Source organism: Carlito syrichta, unplaced genomic scaffold, assembly GCF_000164805.1.
Source record: "Carlito syrichta isolate Samal-C Ts95f unplaced genomic scaffold, Tarsius_syrichta-2.0.1 Scaffold308211, whole genome shotgun sequence".
Lineage (NCBI taxonomy): Eukaryota > Metazoa > Chordata > Mammalia > Primates > Tarsiidae > Carlito > Carlito syrichta.
Genome location: NW_007252307.1, coordinates 305,750 through 322,051, shown reverse-complemented (window position 1 = coordinate 322,051; position 16,302 = coordinate 305,750). Strand labels below are relative to the sequence as shown.

The 16,302-nt window shown below is 34.4% G+C and overlaps 1 protein-coding gene across 1 annotated transcript in view; it reads right to left on the bottom strand.

The window, feature by feature from the left end:
• Nucleotides 1-698: 698 nt before the first annotated feature.
• The window catches only part of LOC103267715 (uncharacterized protein C8orf34-like), a 318,318-nt gene continuing 302,714 nt past the window's right edge, over nucleotides 699-16,302 (bottom strand). Inside the window, exons 9-10 of the mRNA XM_021716164.1 lie at nucleotides 3,428-3,487; nucleotides 699-1,023 (exon numbers count right to left, since the gene is read on the bottom strand). Of these exons, the coding sequence (XP_021571839.1) occupies nucleotides 1,016-1,023; nucleotides 3,428-3,487 (68 nt within the window). The 3' untranslated portion in view covers nucleotides 699-1,015. The remainder of the gene's footprint in view (nucleotides 1,024-3,427; nucleotides 3,488-16,302) is intronic.

The window sequence follows — 16,302 nt, the reverse complement described above, 5'->3', positions numbered from 1 at the left end:
TTATTTTTCTACCTATAAAAAATCGATAAAAATTAGTCTCATAAGTTTCTAAACACAAAAAAGTCCATGTCAGAAAATTTATTATATTATTTAATTTAGGAAATTGATTTAATTTATACAATCAGAATTTATTCTTTAGCCATGCTCTGGCCTTTAATATGTGTTTTCTTGACAGTTATACAGTTTTATAATTTAGTCTTATGTCTTAAGGGTCCAGAAAGAAAACTTAGATTAAGACAAATAAGATAAAAAAGACAGTAGAGATACTCAATATATTTCCTTAGATCCATTCACTTAGCATCAATGAATAACACATTCCAAAAGCGAGCATATATCAAATTTAAAATGGATACCATTAATTGGGAACAATAATTGGATAAATGGTCAAACAATTTTCATTGCATATGTTTTGGGGGCATGCACTTCCTAATGAGTTGTTTTATTGAATTAGCATACCAATTATTTGTTTTGATAGGTATAGGGAAAATATTTATGGGAAGGAGCGGTGGCATACACTTCCTGCTGCTGCACAAAACTCATATGGCAAATGATAATCCCAGAGAGCTAACTCTTACAGAGACCTAAATGGTACATGTGGATAAGTATAATGTTCATTAATCTAAAAAATGAGAAAATATTATAAAAATAGAAGTAGAAAAACCTAGACAAGTTAAAATACAGAAAAATCTTAAGCAAAGTTATTTGAATCAGGCAATATTTAATATATCAAATATTAATCTTCATAACTAGGTATAAAGTAATCTAACCTCAGGACTCTAACCATGTCAAAAGGCAGCAGGTAATCCTGACCACCCCACAATCCTTTGCCAAGATTAGTGTTCTCCAATTAAACCTTTCGGTACTCCCTGGTTATAATAGTACTTGTCTATTATTGATATTATAAAAATAACCATTCTCCAAATGATTACACATAGTAAATAAAATTAGAACTATACATAAGGATTTGAATAATTCCAATTTCTTTAAGGACCACTTGCAACTTCTTCTGCTTGCTTCACAAACCTGCAGGGGAGAAACAGAACAAAAGAAAATCTACTTAATAAAATATCTATGCTGCAGCATATTAAAAATAAAAATTGGGATTTTAATCCTTTCCTTTACTCTGATAAACTTTTACAAAGGCATTCATATTAGGATACTACCTCCATTATCCATATTTTGCTACCAGCATATCAATTTCTGGTATCTTTATAAAATCCCAATCATAATATGAAGGTAAGGGAAAATATGCAGCTTCTAGAATAGTTTATGTGATGTTTCTGTTTTTTTAACAGTTATATTTACTATCTCTGATTCACCAGTTAGACCATAAACATTTTGAAAGAAGACTACCAATCTCCAAATTACTCACTGGAGCTGAAAGTCTACTTTGTGCATGACATTTATTGCTTAAAAAACATTTATGTGATGGAAGGGAGGAAGAAAAGGAAGAGAGGAAGAGACAGACGGGAAAAGGGAACCCACTAATTTTTTCATATACTTTTTCCTTTTCTGGATTGCTTTACCTACCCCGACTGACTCCAGCTAACTCTTACCTAACTCCTATAATATGTAAGGTCTTAGACTTACATATCACTTTCTTCCGACCTTTTCATTTTAGTCAGGTAGAATTCTCCTGCTGTATGTACTTATCTCACCCTAATGCCTCTATAATAATCATCATTAGCACTTTATGTAATTAGCTGTTCATTGTGTATCCTCTTGACAATTTAGTAAGTTTTGTGATGAGAAGAACTAAATCGGGTGCCATGTCACCCATGATAACGGCGTGCTGTTCTCTGGCAGTAGCTCCTGATTCATTGTAGGCTTTTACAAAGTATGAATTATGTGAATGATTTGCTTAGTTAAAGCTCTTGAACTGAACAGCAGTATGCCTGCATGTCACACAAAGAGTATTTGAAGGTCTAAAGAAGAGAGTCACGTGATAGTTGTGTAGCTATAATGGTACAGTAAATATGTGGAAGAGAGATACATTTATTGTCTGTGACCCAAAAAGACAGAACCAGAAAGAAGGTAACTATGATTCAGATTTTGGAGGAAAATAAGAGAGTAGCTTTTTATTTTTTAATATTTTAAACATTTTGTACAACTTAAGCAATACATATTTATTATAGGAATATTATAAAGAAGCAAAAAGCTATTATCACACCACACAGAGGCAACCACTGATGGCAATTTTGTTTACAAACATTCAGACCACATTCTTTAGGTGTAAATTTACTATTGTATGTGTGTCTGTGTATTATATATAAAAATGATATATATTTAATATTCTGTCTTACAGTTTGCTATTTTATATAAAATATTAGACATATTAGAAAAAAGGTACATGATAGAAAATATATATATGAATTTGGTATCAGAACATATATGCATATATCTAATTAACATATATTTTCCTCCTTCATAATAAATTCACAGTTTTTCATAATACAGATTGTTATAATGTCTTTAATCAATCTCTTTTGTTGATCATTAGTTTTTTCCATTTTTTACATGCTTCCCATGTTTTCTTATAAAACATTTCCTATGTTTTCTTGTAAAACATTTTCATGGTTTATTATAAAGATGTGGCAATGACCATATTGTTCTGATAGATACATAGTGGTGCATTGCAGAAATTATGTCTTGAGGTGATGTCCTAATATAGAATTATGGGATTAATGAAATATTAGAGCAGAACAGAATTAAATAAGCATCCAAAGGATATGGTAAACTCCCCATTACTCAAGGTGCTCATGTTGTCTGGGTCACCATTTGGTATGGGTATAAAGAAAAAACCAGCATTAGTAGTAGAAGGTTTTAAAGTACTTTCCAATTTTGATATTCTGCAACTCTGTGAGTGCTAAGAACAAATTAAACACCTTTGCTTCTCTCTGGGACATACTTGAGAGAAGATACAGTGAATTTTTAAAAAATCTTTGTACATATAGTTCTAAGAGTAGCCTCATATTCAAGGATGTAAAATTGTTCTGAGATGCTGTAACTTCAGGAGACATGTGATAGCATCATAGAGTCCACAGTCTGCACAGTGAGAGAATAAGTTTTCAGCTCATATCTATCTAGAAGATATAATTTCTTTTTCTGTCAAGGAGAAGAGGTTTAAAATCCTCATTCTACCAGCTCAGCATGGGAAAATGCAGACTAAGTACTTCGAGATCTAAAGGACACCACAAAAAAAAAAAAAAAAAAGAAAGAGAGAGAGAGAGAAAGAAAAAGAAAGAAATTTTAAAAAAGAAAAAAGAAAGAAAAGAAACAAAACATTATGCAGGGTACTTGGAGGAAAATCTTTTCTCATTAGAAGTCATGAGAACTATGTATTTTTTAAAAAATCTGAACTCTGGGATGTTGTAGATAGTACTCATCATTACGTGGCATTGGTATTAAGCACCCTGAACAAACATACCAGAGTAGACCAGTGTAGGACAAGAAGAGCATGGAACACAAAGAAGAAGGTCAGCAGAACCTGCACGATGAAAGAAAAAGAGAGAATATGCTGGACCAGGAGAAACATATCTATTAAACACTATTCTCTAGTGGGTTAACCAATTTCTAGAGAAGACTAATTGAAATTAATATCAAAACTACATTTATTGTATGTAGTAAGCTGCAATTGCCTATAAGTTAACTGTTTAGCAGTATGTATATTGTCATTCCCTAATTCAGTCATTTTCTATTTAGACTTGTGTTAATTTTACAGTAAAATCTAGGGCAAAATGTCCCTCCCAATAGGGTTCTATATATATATAAATATATATATATATTTAGAAGGGCTAAATGCACACCAGCATTTCAAAATGCACAAGGCAGTTTGAATCTTACAAAAAGAGAAAACTACTTGATATTTATCAATGTTATTTGATAATAGATTTTTGCACAGCAATCATTTTTAAATTCTATATAATATATATTCAGAATATACATATATAGAACATACATATATATCTTATACACACACACACACACACACACACACACACACACACACACACACACACACACTTTGGGAATTCCTCCTCTGAATTGTAGTTATAATCCTGATGCTCAGCATAGATTAGGTAAGAACACCATGCTCTGCTCTACAGAATGCTATCCCAACACAGTTTATTCAGCCCTGGATGTATCCCAACACATTACGTGTTATGATGCTACAAACTCTGCAAATTAGTACATCATCATGAAGTTGTGAGATTTACATGAGGTAGCGTTTATGCATGCATATACACTATGTCATGTCTGGCTCATAACATTGCATGCTAAACGTGATTTATCTGAATGCAGCCCTGAAGCAGTAGAGTAGAATGTGACACTATCTCTGAGGGAAAGAAAAAGCAGTGTTTAGTGGGACGATGAGACATGACTATTCTATTTCAAAAGAGTGGCAAAATAAAATAGAGTGTAAAAGTAGATGAAACAAGGAAAGCAAGGGAAGTAATTCCCCGTGTCTTGAAGAGAAAGGAAATAAAGTCCAAATTTTCCACAGCATCTCTTGAAACACTAGCCCTAGAAGGTGTTATCTAGGTGGTTCACAAATAAATGATTCATTGATCAAAGAATTTTGGACATCATACTATATCTGCTTTTTGGAGGTGCTAAAGGCACTCCAGCATTTCAAAATGCACAAGGCTGTTTGAATCTTACAGAAAGAGAAAACTACTTGATATTTATCAAAGTTATTTGATAATAGATTTTTGGATAGCAATCATTTTTTTAAAAAATTCTGCAACTCATTGGTAAATATTGCCTCAACAAGAATGAAAAGGCATTTAGCCGTTGCTTCATATAACTCAACTACAAAATAAAAAAACCATACATTTTGCATTCAGGTAGACCTGAATTCAAATCTTGGCTCTATCCTTATATGACCTTGAGCAAGTTAGCATTTCTCAGAAGATTTCACAGAGGATAATTATAAAATGATAAAAGTATCGCTAATTAGTGGGCAGTTTTACGATATTAAAATGTAAATGAATAGAACTACAAAAAATTTGGACTGAAGTTTGAGATTGTTTATGAAAGGCAGATGCTAGAGACAGATGGAGAACTTGGTAAATTTTTAGAAATATTATATATGAACGGGTTTGGAATACTATAATAATGTATTTATGCTTGAGCGTTCTTTCCCACTCAAAAATATTAAAGATGTTGGCAAGAAAGCAGTTGACTTAATGCTCTATATTAATGGTTCCTAAATTTTAGAGTGTATTAGAATTATCTGGAGGGCTTTTTAAAGCAGGTTACTGGGCTCCAACATCAGTTTCAAACTCGGTAGATCCGGGATGAGGCTCAAAGAAATTGTTTTTCTTGCTAATTCACAGGAGATACTTATGATATCCTGGTTTGAGAACTAGTATCACTGTTCTATGTAGTACGGCCTTTAGACTGAAGGAGAAAGCCAGCTGTGGTCTGACATACTTGAAAATAAAGGAGTACTCAAGTGCCTGGTTACCGAAATAAGACTGAAGATAGGCTTAATAGAAAAAAGAGAATTGTATGAAAACTAGATTGAACCAGATAGTAGATTATAGTAATCTAAAATTTTATAGTTAGATGCGATATCACTTTTGACAAGAAAATAATACAAAGCCTTAGAGGATCACTAGATTTAAGAAGACCAACAAATTATAATGGTAAGACATTGGATAAGTCACATAAGTGTGATTTAAAGTTTCCTGATGACAAGAGCTGTGGCAGAAAGAAAAACAGTGAACTAGATGTAAGCTCCCCATATGAATGAGGAGAAGTGATTGTTAAGATTATAGTGACCAGAAAAGGACCAGATCAACGCAACAGATAGCATGAGCCTAAAAAAGAAAAATAATTCCAGGTAGAATGTTGATGCTCCCTCATCATGCTTGACACATGAAAAAAGGATCATCTTCCCCTAGAGGAGGCCAGCAGGGACCCTGTGTCTTCTAAGAAGAATCCACTTCAAATGAGAAAACAAAAAGGCATATAAAGTATTCTTTGAATAGCATTAAAGAACAATCAGCTTGCAAATCAAGTTCTAGTCCCATAGGGCACAGTTCAAAGATATGGGAAAAATATCAACAGTGGTTAAAAATACAAATACAGGTGAAGATTTTATTTTGATATTGAGAGTGGGGCAAGCAAAGTGACCAAGGATAACAGGGATCAAAGACAGAATTAGCTGATCTCAAGTTTCTGAAATGAACTTTAGTATAACCTTTTTCTTGCATGGAAACTACTTAGGTGTCCTGCCTGTTACTGCTTCCTTGTGTTTTGAAATAAGACTCCCTATACTGGGGACGGTCCATTATTTCCCACATGTTTGGGAATACAAGAAACGAAGCAGCTTTGGTGGGGAAAACAAGAGAGTAGCTTTCAAGTCTGAAAATAAATATTATATATGTAAACTTGTACCCTATGACACGATCCTCAAAAAGAAATAAAGAATGTTCTAATCTGCATATAGACCCTTCATTTCTTCTTGAGAGCAGTGCTATAGATTGCAGGTTTATTCAGTGAAAAATGGAATCACCTAAGGCAATGCATGACAAAGGCATGTACAGGGAGTAAAGTAATTTCTGTGTCGATGCACCATGTTCATAGAAATTCTACTTGAACTATGATTACTATAGAGGAACAACACATTGAACACATGATATGTCATTGAGCATTTCCTGATTTGTATCATATATCAATAAGCCACTTATGACATACATTTGTCTATGGTTCTGGATGTTATAGCCTCCCTGAATAACAAGAAGAAAATAGAGAAAGGCTTGAGCACTTCTTGAGTAATCTTTAAAATCCCTTAATCAGTTTGAACTAAATTTGTTCATTCATTAGATTAATTTATTAAATACTTATTAAATCAATAGTGAATGCATAAATATCCACTAAGTGTTGAGCATTTACAAAGTAAAATAGGGATTTCAAGACTAAATTTTTCCTAATAGGTTAATTTCTATAATTAAGTAGGTGGAAATAATTTATAAACTATGAAGCCTTAAATAAGTGGTAGAAACTTTTAGAAAATTATTTTAAAGATTAAAAAAGGATAATTCTTTGTGTCTGAATATGAAAGAGAAAGTTACATATAACTTATGTCTGAGAACAAAAAAAGCTATGTTTTTAGTCTGAAGAATGTTTAATTACATTAAAGATGATGTACGGCTTTAAGATATTTAGTCAACATTTCAAAACAAATCATTTTGGGAAATTTGGCAGCATGTTTTGAACAGTTGTTCTACTTTTAATAGCTTACTATGGGATTGAAAACATGCTTAATATAATTACTAAATGTTATTTATTTTATTCTGTCAAAATTTTAATTTTTATGTTTGTCATATATGCCTCCCTTAATTTTCTGGATGAGTTTGCTTGTAGATAATAATTTGGAACACAGTGTAAATATAACTAAATCAAGTTGAAATTTCTATTTAAAACAGATTTTCTATTCAAATATATTACTGCTTCAGTTTCCTTATGTGCTCCTTTTCCTAATTTTCTAATTTTTAACTGTTTTCTTTATGTTACAACCTCTCAGTGCTGAGTGAAATAATTCCTCTCTTGATGTTATATATATGCACATCCTTATCACCCCGCATTTTTTCAGCTTCTAGGGATGCAGTGTAATTTCAGAGTAGAGCATAAGGTCTTTTCTTGGGTTAGAATGTAAATTGCACTTATTAATTGTGTATTCTTGGGGAAAATATTTAACTCATCTTAGTTTGTGCAATCAGAGTAATAATACCTATACAATAAGTTGTCACCAGGATTAAAGGAAATACTACACGGCATATAACAAAAAGATTTAATAAATGTTAGTCTTCCTTCTTTCCTTCCTCCTTCAGTGATTCATGTTTCTTAAAATGGCTCATAATAGGCTTTAGGGAGAAACAGAATGCTATCATTCTAAACATATCCCCCAAATAGACTTCGTGGTCTTTCATATTGGGCCATGTGATAATTTTCCCAATTTATTATTCAGCTAGATCTCTGTTAAAATATATGCTAACTCTCTCAGTGATAAAGATTTAATGTGCCACACTTTGGGAGTTCTGTGCTTAGAACTCTTTTTTTCTTATCTCTTCAATATCTTCTTTATTATGTTAACACAAGTAGTGTCTTTAGCCACAGTGTCTATTTCAGGTTAGGATTTCTTGTCAGATCCTCTACCTCCTATGAAATGATGCCAGTCAACTTTTATGTTAGCTCAAACAATGGAAATGTAGTACAGTACCTACTGGAGGAAACAGTTCATTCATTGATTTTTTTTTTTTTTTCCTCACTTAAGTCTGAAGAGGAAAAAAAGGACAAGGAAGTAATGAGGTGGGGTGGGATCAATGTTGATATGGTCACAGTTGCCCCAGTTTGTAGGCATGAAATGTGTACATGATGAAAATGCTAAGTTCTTGTATCCTGGAAGAATGCCTAAAAGTATTATGTTAGACAAACATTGGTTGTTTAGGATTAAAATGGCAGCTAGAGTGAGTTTCTCCTATGGAGTAAACCAAGATAGAGTTTCCTCAGCATCCAGAAAGACTAGCAGCATGTCCCACAACTCTTCAAATAAGTGATAATAACCACAGAGTGCAAAAAAGAGAAAAGTCCATTGACCTGAGTTGGAACTGGGCAGAGTGTCACCTGCTCCACCACAGTCTACCAGCAGCCTCTGGTAGACGTGGTGGGGAAGGGGAGTGTGGGAAATTCAGGAGTTCTGCACATCTGCTATGGACTTGGGAGCTCCCTGAGCCTTGCAGGACTCCAGTCCCTCATCAGAAACTACTTTACCCACAGTCGTGCTGACACAGCCCTCGGGAAGTGATGTAGGAAAAAAGACAGCCTTGAGCAGTGCCAGCTGCCATTTTCCAGGAACTCAATCCTGCTTTCTAGCTAACCTGGGAGTGGACAGGGAAAGCAAACTCCACAGCTGTAGACAGTTCCCAGCAGGCAGTTGCCTGAGAACACCTGAAGCCCTGAGGCCAGATTCACTTTGACAATAACAAGGCAAACTGCCTGATACCAAGGTGGTAAGCCAGGTGGGACTGTAAACTTTTCTGGGCCTGCCCAGCACAGCAGCACTATTCCAGTGTCCTAAGACTCCCTCCTAATTCCCACTGCAGTAGCCAAGAGTGCACTTTTGCAGGGTGATCAATCTCCTTCCCCTCACTCCCCCACACTCCCCTTGAAGGCTTAAAATAGAGAACTGGTGAACTCCAGAGCCCCATCCTTCATCTAGGTTGACTGGGCACATCCTTGGAGCAACACATACCAAGGAGAAAGTCCACAGCCACCATTGCAGTTGGATTTCTTCCACAATCACCACTTCCTGGCCAGAGGTTAACATTACAGTCCATCACATCTGGTATGATACTTCAGTTTTGGGGAGGGCATGATCACAAACTGCAGCTAACACCATTTTCCAAGCCATAGCAGCCACTCAGAATGCTGTGAACCAGTGTAGGTACCCGGCACAGGACTGTTACATCTGGCAATTGAGAAACTCACCACACTAAAGCTATATATAACCAAAGAAACCCTGCCAGGCCCACATCAGTCCCCTGGTAACCTCAAATAAGAAGGAATCATCTTCCCAAATGAGAAGGAACCAGAAGAATATTTCTGATAATATAAAAACCAGAGTTCTCCAACACCCCTCAAAAGACCACATCAACTCTTCAGCAACACATCCTAACCAAAATGAAAGTCTTGATTTCAGACATAGAATTCAAAAGATTGATTATAAAATTGCACAGTAAGATTCAGGAGAAAGCTGAAAACCAATGTAAACTTAAAAACTATTCAAGACATGAATGAAAATTTTTCCAAAGAGAAACAAGCACACATACACAGACACACACACACATGCCAAACCAAAATTGTGGAAATGAAAAAAATCATTAAGAGAGGTACAAACTACAGTGAAAAGTTTTAATAGTAGAGTAGAACAAGCAGAAGAAAGGATCTCAGAAATTGAGGACAAGACTTTTGAATTAACTCAATCAAAACCAATAAGGATAAAAGGATCAAGAGAATAAAACAAAGTCTTCAAGAAATGTGGGATTATGTAAAACATCTAAACCTATGATTCTGAGGTTTAGATAAACCTAAGAAGAAGAGACAGTAACAGGTTTGAAAACCTATTTGAGGGCATAAGGAATAAAACTTCTCTTGCTTTGTCAGAGATCTAAACATCCAGATACAAGAAGCCCAAAGAACTCCTTCAGAAGATTCATTGCAAAAGCATCAACCCCAAGACATCATCATCTTGTTATGCAAAGTTAATGTGAAGGAAAGAATTTTAAGAGCAATGAGACAAAAGCATTGGATAACTTACAAAGAAAAACTTATAAGATTAACAACAGACTTCTCAGAAGAAGCTCTATAAGCCAGAAGGGATTGGGCCCTTTAGCCAAGAATTTTATATCCTGCAAAACTAAGTTTCATAAATGAAGGGGAAAGGAAGTCTTTCCCAGATAAGCAAATACTCAGGAAATTTGTCACCACTAGATAGCCTTATACAAAATACTCAAAGGAGTTCTAAATACTGAACAAAAGGACAAAATACACAGTAGAAAAATACTAGCTAGAAAACATAAAGCCCACAGGCCTATGGAACACCAACACAACAGAGTAAATACATAAATAAATATATAAAGCAACCAGATAACAGCTACTATGGTGAATGGAAAAATATCTTACATGTCATTATTAACTCTGAATGTAAATGGTTTCAATTCCCTCCTAACAAGATAAAGACTTGCAGAATGGATTAAAAAAAAGTGCACCAAAATTTTGGTTGCCTTCAAGAGACACACTTAACTTACGAGACTCCTAAAGACTCAAGGTGATGGGGTGGGGAAAAATATCCCATGCAAATGGAAACCAAAAATGAGCAGGTATAACCATTCTAATATCAGATAAAACAGACTTTAAATTAACAACAGTAAACGATGACAAAGAAGATTATTACACAATGATAAAGGGATCAATTTAATGAGAAAACACAATTTTAAGTATATATGTGCCTAACACCAGAGTCCCAACTTTATAAAACAAGACCTATAAAAAGAGATAGGCAGCAATACAAAAATGATCAGAGACTTGAACATTCCACTGACAGCAACAGACAGACCATCAAAGCAGAAAGTCAACAAAGAAATATTGGAATTAAACCAGACATCTGGAACTAACAGACATCTGCATAACATTCCATGTCAAATCTAGAGAATATACATTTTTCTCATCATCAGGACATGGAACATTCTCCAAGATAAGCTTTATAACAGGCCACCAATCAAGTCTCAACAAATTCAAAAAATTAAAATCATATCAAGCACCTTCTCAGACCACAGTAGAATAAAACTATGAATTGACTCTAAGAGGAACTCGTGAGATGAAACACGAACATCGAAGTCAAACAATCTGCTCCTGAATGATCCTTGGGTCAAAAATGAAATCAAGGTGGAAATTTAAAAATTCTTCGAAGTGAACAACAATGACACAAGTTAGCAAAAACCTCTGGGACACAGCCAAAGCTGTGCTCAGAGGAAAATTCATAGTGCTTAAGGCCTTCATTAATAAGACTGAAAGATGGCATACTGACAACCTAACATCACACTTAAGGGAACTAGAAAAACATGAACAAACCAAACCCAAAGCTACCAGTTAGGATGACCATTATTAAAAATTCACTAAATGTGTAAAATGAAAATGATTGTTAGAAATGATTGGATAGGCCGGGCTCGGTGGCTCAGCCTGTATTCCCAGCACTTTGGGAGACTGAGGTGAGTCGATTGCCTGAACCCGGGTTCGAGACCCGCCTGGGCAACTAGGCGAGACCTTATCTCTACAATAAATCAAAAAATTAGTGGGGCATGGTAGCACATGCCTGTAGTCTGGCTACTTGGAAAGCTGAGGCGGAAGGATCACCACAGCCCAGCAGTTCAAGCCTGCAGTGGTGGGGAGCTGCCACTATACTCCAGTCTGGGTGACAGAGTGAGACTCCTACTTAAAAAAAAAAAAGAAATGATTGGATATGGCCAGGCTCAGTGGCTCAGTCTATAATCCTAGCACTTTGGGAGTCCAAGGTGAGTGGATTGCCTGAGCCCACCTGTTTGAGACCCACCTGGGCAACTTGGCAAGACCTCATCTCTACAATAAATCAAAAAATTAGCTGGGCATGGTAGCACATGCCTGTAGTCCGGCTACTTGGAAGGCTGAGGCAGAAGGATCACCACAGCCCAGCAGGTCGAGGCTACAGTGGCCAGGAGTGTGCCACTGCACTCCAGTCCACTGGGTGACAGTGAGACTCCAACTCAAAAAAAAGACAAATGATTGGATAAATAGTTACATGTTTTGAAGAGTATTATCTGATATATATGAATAAGAAATGATGATAAGTTGGAGAATACAAATATACCACATAAAACCAGCATACCTCCCCCCAAAAAGCTGGCATATCAATGTTATATGACATGCACTTATGGAATTTAATACAGAATGAATTTCTTAATTGAGTTTCTTAATCATGTAGAGATGATTAAGAATTAAGTTTCTTAATCATATAGAGATGTCAAAATTGCTAGGGATATTGAGATATATTTTCTAATGATAAAAGACTCTTAATCAGGAAGATGTACTTCTAAATGTGTATAAAATCAACAATAGAGCATCAAAATTTATAAAGCAAGAATTAATATAAATACAAAGAAAAATGATCCAATCTATATTAACAGTTGGAAGTTTTAACACATCTTTCAGTAACTGACAGAAACCTCCCCAAATATTCAGCAATGATATGAAATATTTGAGCACAACCAACCAACTCTACCTAATAGACACATAACAAAAACATCATCCAACAATAATAGAATATATCTTTCTAGAATTTAGGGCTTCTAAACACTTGTCCAAAACTGGTCATACATTGGGTCATTAAGGAAGCCTCAACACACTTAAAGTGATTTAAACAATCTATACAGAGGTTGCCCTCTGAACAAAATAAATGTGGGATGAAAATAAATTTGTACTTAGAGGAAATATCTAAACCTTAAATATGTACCACATATTATACAAATAAAAGGTTGAAAATCAGTGAAGTAGGCACAAATCTTGTGCCAAATATCTTCTATTTTTCTGCCAGATGTACTCTCTGTCTTTAATATCCCCCTTTTGCCCCACAAGGTTGAGGTTTGTGGTCTATATTTAAAGAACTCCTAAGTTCTCTGCTTATATTTGGGTTTTGCCAGTAAAGAGCCTCAGCTAACATTGAAAGACTAGAAGAGAGAAAATGCAGTGTATTTCACTGCTTGGCTCCTTCCCTCACCTAAATTTGGTTTATCTCTTAGTTGAAGGTTATTGTTAAGCTTTGTTAGACAAATTACCAAAATGTAATCTATTTTTTCATAAATTCTATACATAATTAATAAAGAAGAAATCTTAGCTTTAACATATTGACTGATTAAAATAGTATTATACTTCTTCAAGTATATTTATAAAATTCTTGCATCTGATTTGATTCATAAAAGCATATTATTAAGTACTTAGCTACTAAATATCTAGCAGAGATGTTGTGAAAAGTACAAAATAAGTAAAAAATATTTCATTTTAATTTATGTGTCTATTAGGTAGAGTTGGTTGGTTGTGTTTTTCAAATATTTCATATCATTACTGAATTTGTCCTCAGAATATTTTATTTTAATTGAAAGGAAAAGAAGAGCAATATGTAAAACAATTGTAAAAGTTTGAAGATGGTACTTAATTGTGAAACTTTAATACATAGAATTGCAAATGAGAAAATGACACAATGATGTCAAAGAAAATGTTTTAGTTTAAAGCAAAACTATTCTTAAACTAGATTCAGTTCTGCTGCAGATACATTGAAGATGTTGATGATTTTTAAGAAAACAATTGTCAGTTAACTGCCAATCTTTCAGGAACTACCAAACATAATTGTCTACGTGGAATATTTTTAATCAATGCTCATAAGTAATATAAAAAATTATTCTTTGTTTTTATTCTGTGTATTATTCACTAGTTTAGATTTTCCTGATTATACTGTGGTGGGAATTTTGGTCTCATTCCTGATCTAAAAGGGGAATGTTTTAATATTTCATTAGTGTGATGTTTGATGTAAAATTATTTTGTAAATATACTTTTGTTAGATTAAGAATTTTTTCATACATTTCCCATCCATTGAGTTTCTTAATCATGTAGAGATGTCAAAATTTATGGAACACTATGTATGCATTATTGACATTATTTTTTGTTTATCATGTTAGTGTGGAGTAGCTATTTTTAAGTCATATAAAACAGACTTTAATCCAATAAAAGTTAAAAAAATAGAGAAAGATACTACACAATGATAAAAGTCTCAATTCACCAGGAGGAAATATTCATTTGAATGTATACTCACCCAGCAAAGGATTCTTACTGGTGAAGAGATCTATTTTTATTTTTTATTTTAATGATTTATTTTATTCATCATGAGCACCCAGATTTAGAAAACATTTGTTGATTAATCTAAGAAAGGGCATAAACAGCCATATAATAATATCAATGTCCCACTAACAACTTTTGATAGATCATCAAAAAGCAAAACTCACCAAGAAATCTGGAGCCTTAACTCAACACTGAACCAATTGGATCTAACAGACATCCACAAAACACTGCACCAAACAATTAATATATATTCTTCTCTCAGCACATGAAACATACTCTCAAGTGTGAACAAATTTCAAAAGGTCAAAATTGTACCAAGCATCTTCTCAGATCAGAGTGGGAATACACACACACACACACACACACACACACACACACACACACACACAGGGTGCCAAAATATATATACACATTTTAAGCAATGTTAAGAGATGTTTGCTGTAATCAGAAGGGTCTGGAAGCTGAAGGTAACCACTTTGAGCACCATTTGGAATTGCAGAAGTCAAATGTGAATTGTATTTGTCTCATTGAACATTACAATTTTAATAAAGTTTTTTTCTTTTTAAAAGTGTATATATTTTTTGGCACTGTGTGTGTGTGTGTGTGTGTGTGTGTGTATTTACATATATGTATGCTTGTATATACAAGGCATGTATGGTGGTTCATGCCTGTATTCCCAGCACTTTTGGGGCAGAGGTGAGAGGGTAACTTGATATTTGAGATCAGCCTGGACAACATGGCTAGTCCTTGTCTCTATCAAAAAACAAAAACAAACAAACAAAAAGTAGCCAGACATGGTGTCATGTCATGTACCTATACTCCCAGCTAAAAGGCTGAGGAAGAAGGATCACCTGAGCCCAGAAGTTCAAGGCTGCAGTGAGCCATGATCATGTTACTGCACTCTAGCCTGGGCAACAGAGTGAGACCCTGATTCAAAAAATAAATAAAATAAAAAATAAAAACAGATCTCATCACCAGTAAGAATCCCCTAAAATACACAAACACATGGAAGTTAAATAGCACGCTTCTAAATGACTTCTGGGTTAGCACAAAAATCAAGACAGAAATAAAAAGATTCCTAGAAACAAATGAAAGCACAACATGCCAAAACCTATGGGATACTACAAAAGCAATACTGAGAGAAAAGTTTATAGCACTGAACACAAATATCAAGCAAACAGAGAGGTCTCAATTAAACAGTCTAACATTTCATTTAAGGGAACTAGAAAGATAAGAACAACCCAATCTGAAAACCAGTAGGAGAATAGAAATTATCAAAACATAATGAAATAGAAACCAAAAAAATAATATAAAGGCTCAACAAGTCAAAAAGCTGGCACTTTGAAAGAGTAAATAAGATTGATAGACCTTGGACAAATCCCCCCCCCCCCAAATAAAAGGAAGAAAGAAAGAGAAAATTGGAATAAACACAATTAGAAACAAAAAAGGCAATGTTACAACCAACCCTGAAGAAATACAAAAGATTATCAGAGAGTACTACAAACATCTGTGTGACTAAGTTAGAACACCTAGAGGAAATGGGGAAATTCCTGCAAGCACATTACCTCCCATGATTGACACAGGAAGATATTGAAACACTAAACGAACCAATAACAATTCAAGATATTGATTCAGTAAGAAGAAACTTCCCCACCAAAGAGAGGCTTGGGCACCAGATGGTTTCTCAGCTGAATTCTATCAGACATACTGGGAAAAGCTGATACCAGTTCTATTGAAAGTATTTTTTTTTAAGTAGTAAAACAGCTTTATTGGAAATTCTGGGTCTCATCTCTTCAGAGTGAATGCTGTGTACTTTTTCCAGAGATACAATAATTCTTTTACATTTCTGGAGTCTCTTAAGTAAATTGC